Raw genomic sequence first — 6,974 nt, forward strand, 5'->3', positions numbered from 1 at the left:
GAGGCGGTTTTTAAGATGATCAATCTCCGTCTTGCGGATGAGTTTGATTTCCTGTTCATTCGCGTTTGGGTTCTTCTTTGTTACTTCTTCCAATCGCTTACTAAAAGCCTCCTTGCGGCGCTCTCTCCAGGTGTCCCAAGAGGCGAGCTCCACTACAGTTACAGAATCCGGCAGCTCATGTGGCTTAGCGTTGGGTGGTAGCCCCATCATGGCCCGGGTGAAAGTTTGAAGACTATGTATCACTTTGTCCAAATGATAAGGCTTCTCGTCAGCTGCCTGAGTAATGATCCTTGACAAATTCTGATTGGTTTGTTGGTCCTGAGTGCGGCTCTTGATGGTCCGTTGGCAACGGTTGCTGCCTTCAGCTAGGGTCTCCAAGGAAACCTCTGTAAAGATACATCCAAGTTTATTAAAGACAGAGAAACACAGAAAAAAAGATCAAGGGTTCCCCCTACAAATTAACCAAATTACAAAAAAAAAATGCAAGGTTTCCCCCTTTCAAAAAAACAAATCACAAAAACAAGCCTCCCTAACACAAAATCCAAACACCACAAACTAGACCCACTATCCATCCCTGTCTAGCAGGGGTTAAAATAGTGGGTGGATGGCCCCCAGCGCACCGCATTGAAGGCATTAATACGATGGGAAGTTACGTTATCCAGTTTTCCTAGATCTCATTCAGTTATCCGGTTGTATGTGGTGTAAAATCCAACATAAATTGAATCTGTGGGTGTCAAGAGAAAGGTATAATGTTGTTTAACAATATGGACACCAATTTATTCCAAGGAAATCCTATTTTTGATCTTAAAATACAAACCGCACGCTGGAAGTACAGCGGCAGTGGAAACCTGGGGACACAAACAAGCAAGCCAATGCCCCCTTTTATATAGACAATTTGGCACTCAAGATCCACCAGCGCACTTGCACATTCACGCTTCCTTGAAAACCACACCACTGCCACGCCCCCAACAAACCCATGGTGACCCTTGCCACAAGACAAATTCAGCCAGGTTTTCTCAAACCATCGCCCTCGCAATACGCCTGGCAACGCGGGTTACTTCCAAAATACACAGCGGGGCAACCAAAACAACCGTGTGGCGCATCGCGGGGCGTCCTTGCTGCCCTGCGGTTCATCAGCGCCACGGCGATGACCTTTTTCGAGACATCGCGCGGGTGTCCCAAGCCACCGCCTCCTAGGCGCGTTCAGAAACCGTCTGAGGGCGCCCGCATGGCGTCCCACTTGGACGCATCCACGCCTGCCCCGCCCAGATGTCGCCGCTGGGACGGTTGACGGCCCACGGGTGCCCTGACCTCAGCCGGGTGCACCTCATCCGATCCGCCTGTTTGCGTCCCGGCCCGCCCTCCCCAAGACGACCCATACGCGCCGTGAGGACCGGGGGATGGCGTACTGAGGGTTGGTGGACGAGAGTCATCGGGGGCCGTCGCAACCGTCCACCTGGGTATGTCTTCCTGCGGCAGAGTGGTCACCCGCGCGGACGCCTTCAAGAGGAGGTCAGGACCGCATTGGGTTGCACAACAGGCTGAGAGCTCCGACGCCGACGGGGCCGGCGTAGTTCATTTTTCTGGCGAGCTGACCCACGCACGCAGCTCAGGGTGTGGGCGGTGCCGCGACGTTAGCAGGCCAAACTCACTGCCTCAGCAGGCCATTGGAGGAGCCTCATACAGCCTAGCATCCACTGAGAAGGGGACTTGCGGGACATACGGCGACGTTTTGTCCACAATAGGGTTTATCAGTGGTACGGTTTCACCTCACCTGAAACCGTACTGCGAAGGTCTTAGAACAATAATCCCAAGGCCTGATATTGGTGAAAAATCCAGAACAACTCCGGAAGAGTTTCGGCCCTGCCCGGGCGCCTTGGGGGCGTGGTGGGCATGGCAGCGGCCATGGGACCGGCCTCAGGACGCCCCCCAGGCCCCCTCCTTTGATTGTGTCATGGTGACGCTAGCAAACCCGGGGCGTCAGATAGATGACGACCCGGTTAGGCGTCGGCGCTGCTGGTGCGTCGAAGTGGCACCCCACCCCGGCGCCCCTAAGGCGTCATGCCCGATTGCGTTCTGATCACGCAGTAGGGGAGGGCGCCCCTGCTTGTGGCGACCTGGGGTGTGTCAGGGTGGCGCCACGGTGACTGTTGGTTGTCGTGGCGTCCTGCGCGGCGCCGGGACTGCAGAGAATTGGGCTCGCTGAACATCCGCTCGTGAACGTACTCATTGAGCGCCGGCTATTGGTCCAAGCCACTGGCTAACAAGGGCAGCAGGCTGATCAAGAGCTAGACTGAGTGAAAAGAGCTCCCCACCGCCCATCCCTTTGCCCCCGCCGCCTCCAAAACCAATGCCCAAAAAAATAAGCAGAAGTCTAGGGACTGCATGCAGAATTCAGGACAAGCAGCTCGGCAGACCCATCCTGCCCTCCGCTGGCTCCTCAACTCTCATCCCCCCCTCCTCTCCCGCCGACCATGCTTCACCCAACAACCTGTCCTCAGACCAGCTCCTGTCCCCCAAAGACCCTGCCATCTGCGGCCACTGGGTCGACGTCATTGACCAATCCTCAGCACCTATGGTATCCCTTGCCAACAGTGTTATGCAGGCCAAGGCCCTACCCACCATTGTCTATATTTTTCCTTCCTCCTGTCTATTTATCTCAAACTTGAGATGCAGTATTAAAATTTAACTCTATCATTATTTGAAGATGATTTATGCTCAACAGAAAGACTCTTTTTCCTATTTTCATGTATATTCCTACTCAGTTGTAATAAGTCTCTCCCCCCCTTTTCATTAGTCATCAGTAAGCCATTAGTATTTGCAGTTTTTAAACAAGTTTGGATAACTACTGGAGATAAATTTGTCATGCTGTACTAAAGGCTTGGATCTCTCCATAAATGAAGTCTAACTGGTTTTATATGAATCAATTTAGCACTGATTGATTTTTTGAACATATTTTTGGCACCCAAAAGAGTAATGCACTAGAAAAAAATGTGAGATTCCCCTTCTAATTGAGGCCTTCTTCACAAGTATCTCTTACAACCTGCAGCCAGATTTAATGGGTTCTTCTCATGAAAAACCCATACTTCCAGTTTATTTTTAGCACCACCCGCTACAATTTGCTGCTAGACTTGCCCCTAAAGAATCCACTTTGACATCCATTTTTACATATACAAGCTTTTCCAGCTTTTTTAATTGATGAACAAAAATAGGAGGAAAATTGAATCAGATCCAATAGTGGCTGATGGTGACAAAAACATTGCACCAGCAAAGAGGATATTCTTAGAATACAAAGAATATATTTTGCAATAATCAATATGAAGCCTAAGCTCAGTACAGCAGATTTGTATACTTTCATATGTATCCTAAATGTGTTTCTCTTTCCATAATTGATTTTTTTTTTCATTTTCAGATTATCACTAACCTGTATCTAATCTCCTTTGTTTTGCCTCCTGTTTTGTTTATCTTTGCAATCAGTCTCTCCTTTTTGTTCCTTCTCATTTCCCATGTTGTTCCTTTCAGTTTTGAACCCTTAGCACTCAGGTTTTTATTGGATCTGTGTTTCCTAATGTTGATAGTGGTTGGAAAAATAAATGGACATTTTGGCGTGCGGGAATGACATCTTGCCATACTTATGAATTCACACAGGATGAATTTTGCTGCATATTTCAGGTGTCCTTGGGGGTGTGCAGCCTGCAGCGGCGAAGCCGCCTTTGCCTCTAGTAATACCAAATTCGCCAATTAGATGTCATTTCTTCCAGTATGGAATTATATCTCCGGAGAAATAATCACTCACCTCCTGCGGGTCTCTCCTCAGGAGTGTTGTCACCGGTAGACGTGAAGAAAAACTCGTCAACATCCATGGTGATAATCGCAGGGGTTTAAACTAACCAACCAGAAAGGTGAATCTAAATGAGGATGGAATAGAATGTGGCCAATGGAAAGTCAAGGACCGAGGTGTTTTTGAAGTTTGATCACTCAAGAAGGGAAGTTGAAGGATACAGCTACCCGGAGGAAGCAAGGAAAAGTGTTGACTTCGGAGACTTAGTGTTGTGGCTTGATCAAGCGATGTTTCAGCTCAACCACAACACCTTTCCTAAAAGGCTGCCACAAAGGCCCCCCAACTTCCAATGACTACATGGCCCCCCATGAACATACTTTTACCTAGAAGCCAATCCTTGTATGTACATATGTAAGTTTCATCGCAGCAATGCACATCACCCTCCTAATTTTCTGCCATTCTCTGTTTGCACATTTCTTTCCCAGTGGACCGCCGCGGCCGTCTTGTGTACATAATGATACATAGTCTATCCAAATACAATAACAGTCTGGCCACTGCCAACGGCGGTGGTTGAATGAGAACAACACAATTGACATTCCATACCACCTGCAATCATTGTTGGGACATCTCATTGGCGTTGGACTGTGCCATTACATAGGGTGGTCCCACCTCTTGGATATGTAGCTTGTAAACTTGAAGTATCCATGTAAAAAAAGTGTAAATAAAGAGAAATACCAAAAAAGGTTTTTTTTTTTCTCAGTTGGCCTGAGGAGGTCACCATTTACATTTAATGCATATCACACAAATCTCCGTGAACAATCAACTTTTTTTCGGGCACAAAACACCGGGCTCAAAAATGACCAGTTGACTTGAATTGATCAGCCAGCCACTGATTGCGCCGCAACACATCCCCCCCCCCCCCCCCCCCCTGTTGTCGCAAGAACTGAAAAACCCCACGCAAATGACACCCGCCACTTTGGACGATTTTCCAAAACAAAAAACACCACAAAACCATAATAAGCCACATATCAGTAACATTAACCTGCGGAATTGACACTTTCTCAGTATGTCCGCTCTTGTCCATTGGGAGCGCTTCTATCAAAGACCACCAGTTGAGTAATCCTTTCCCATTGGGATTTTGGGGCCCCTCCGTGCCCCAAAAGATCATCCCAATCAGCATCCTGGGTCAAGGCAGAATTGCAAAATCAACCTGCTTGCTTCAACTGAATGACTGCCCCATTGGATTGCAGGATTGACTCGGGTGATTGGTCCCGTTGATGGCAGGCTTAACTTGGACGATTGTCCAAGTTGAAGCTGTTGAACATTCTTTGAGGTCACCATTTGGGCGGGATATGTATTGCGTATTGAGGAGTCCTCCACGCATACGTACATACAACCCTCATCCTGACACCAACCGGATGATCCAAGGGGTGAATTCATGTTTCATCATCAATGTTGCGGCCCGCCGGCATCACCTTACTTATGTACATGCATTACATACATCAGCATTTCAACGTTTGGATCCATACCAATAACAAGATCCAGAACGCCTGCACGTGGCATTCACCCCATTATTTGGATTCACCTTGCACCCGCCTATGCACATATGTACATACATATAAGTATGTTTATTACGGAAAAAGTTGAAATACCAATAATTGACTATGTAAGGGCATACAGCTGCTACTGCTTGACCTGCTTGCAAGTGATTGCCAGCACTCCTCCCCCCACTTCGACCAACTAATCTTCATTTTTGGCCTTTCTTGCACTTAGGTTTGGCCATCAACACGCTCCATGCCATCTCCCGCCGCCTTTTTTTATTGGCCCATCCCTTTTCCCAGTGTCCAAAAAGCTCATTGCCTTTCATCGTTCTTCTAGGATCGTGAACTGTATGTATATGTACGTCTCACCTCCTTTCTAAATTTTGCGCTTGTTGCCGATTCACACCTTTTAGTTCAACTTCTCTTCTTTGCTGACAACATAATCTCCTTAGATAGCTCAGGATTGGTTCATAAACTCACCTCCGGCCGTCCTTTCATAGCCCCAAAGCCTGTTTTCCTTTGAACTTTGTATTCAATCCGGCACAATCATGAATGTTTTGCAGGTCTCGTCCTCATCTGTCTGAGCGTTATCGGCTGTGCAATCATCAAGCTGCAACGCATCTGCCTTCAAAGCTCACCGGCCCCTCCAGCACCACCTGCTTGATAGGTATTTAGGTCTCACACCGTTGTCCCTCCTCCAAATCTTTCCCCCTCTCCATTCAACTTCCCCAGACTTTTCCGCCCCCACCTTTGTCTTGTCCACTCTGACACGGAACTAATTGTTGGATGAAATGTCACCAAAGTGTTACATGTCAGGAGCGCGCGCGTTTACAGTTCCAGAAAATTCTCTGCTCATTGCTGTCCCCCAGTTTCCGACCAAAACCATCAGTCATTCTCTAGAAGTCAACAAGCCAAACCACACATCACCGAGCTAAAGCTACAACGCAAGGTAACTCCGGCAAACTCAGTACTTCAAGTCTTGATCACTCACACCCTCCATTCCAATTCACAGCCCAGTGTCCAAAGAACGGATTATCTTGCTAGCAGGGGTAAATTGTTCAGGGGGAGGAGGATAGGTACCTGAGTTCTATTATTGTCTGATGAATCTTTCCATATGCTTATGTTCTAGTTTTGTGTCTTGATCATTTTCCTTCTAGTTGTCTATTCAATCCAATTTCAAACATCTCATTTTAGTCTGACAAAAAAACTAACTTCTTCAACCTGGGTAAAATGATTATCACTTATTGTTTTCAGTTTGACCTCTTTATATTAACATTTTTTTTCCTTTTAAGATTTACTACTACTGGTTTCTAAGTGTTTGCAATTGAAAAGACCTCATTGAACTACATGGTAGAGAGAGTCTAACAATTAGCATAACCGCCAGAGATAGAAAACAGGTACAGACTATACGAGCAGCAAAAATGTCGTCCGAGTCCGATGAATCCATTGCTCCAACCAAAATACGAATAAAGAAACTCAATCAAACAAATTATTCAGCTTGGTGTTACCACTTGGAACAATACTTAAACGGACGAGGCGATGACAACCTTTTTGAAGAAAAGTTCTATCAAAAACCGCATTCAAAGAACTACAAGAAGAAAACTCAGCTGCTATATCTCTCTTACTGAGCACCGTGTGTGATGATCTTCATC

The 6,974-nt window shown here is 46.9% G+C and overlaps 1 protein-coding gene across 1 annotated transcript; it reads right to left on the minus strand.

Moving 5' to 3' along the window:
• Positions 1–1,203: 1,203 nt before the first annotated feature.
• PtA15_6A589 (uncharacterized protein) lies at positions 1,204–1,579 on the minus strand (the record flags this gene model as incomplete). The annotated part of the gene is made up of 2 exons (XM_053170309.1): positions 1,204–1,500; positions 1,562–1,579. The coding sequence occupies 2 exons, from the start codon at positions 1,577–1,579 to the stop codon at positions 1,204–1,206; spliced, it is 315 nt and encodes a 104-aa protein (XP_053021514.1).
• Positions 1,580–6,974: the final 5,395 nt, after the last annotated feature.

Source organism: Puccinia triticina, chromosome 6A, assembly GCF_026914185.1.
Source record: "Puccinia triticina chromosome 6A, complete sequence".
NCBI lineage: Eukaryota > Fungi > Basidiomycota > Pucciniomycetes > Pucciniales > Pucciniaceae > Puccinia > Puccinia triticina.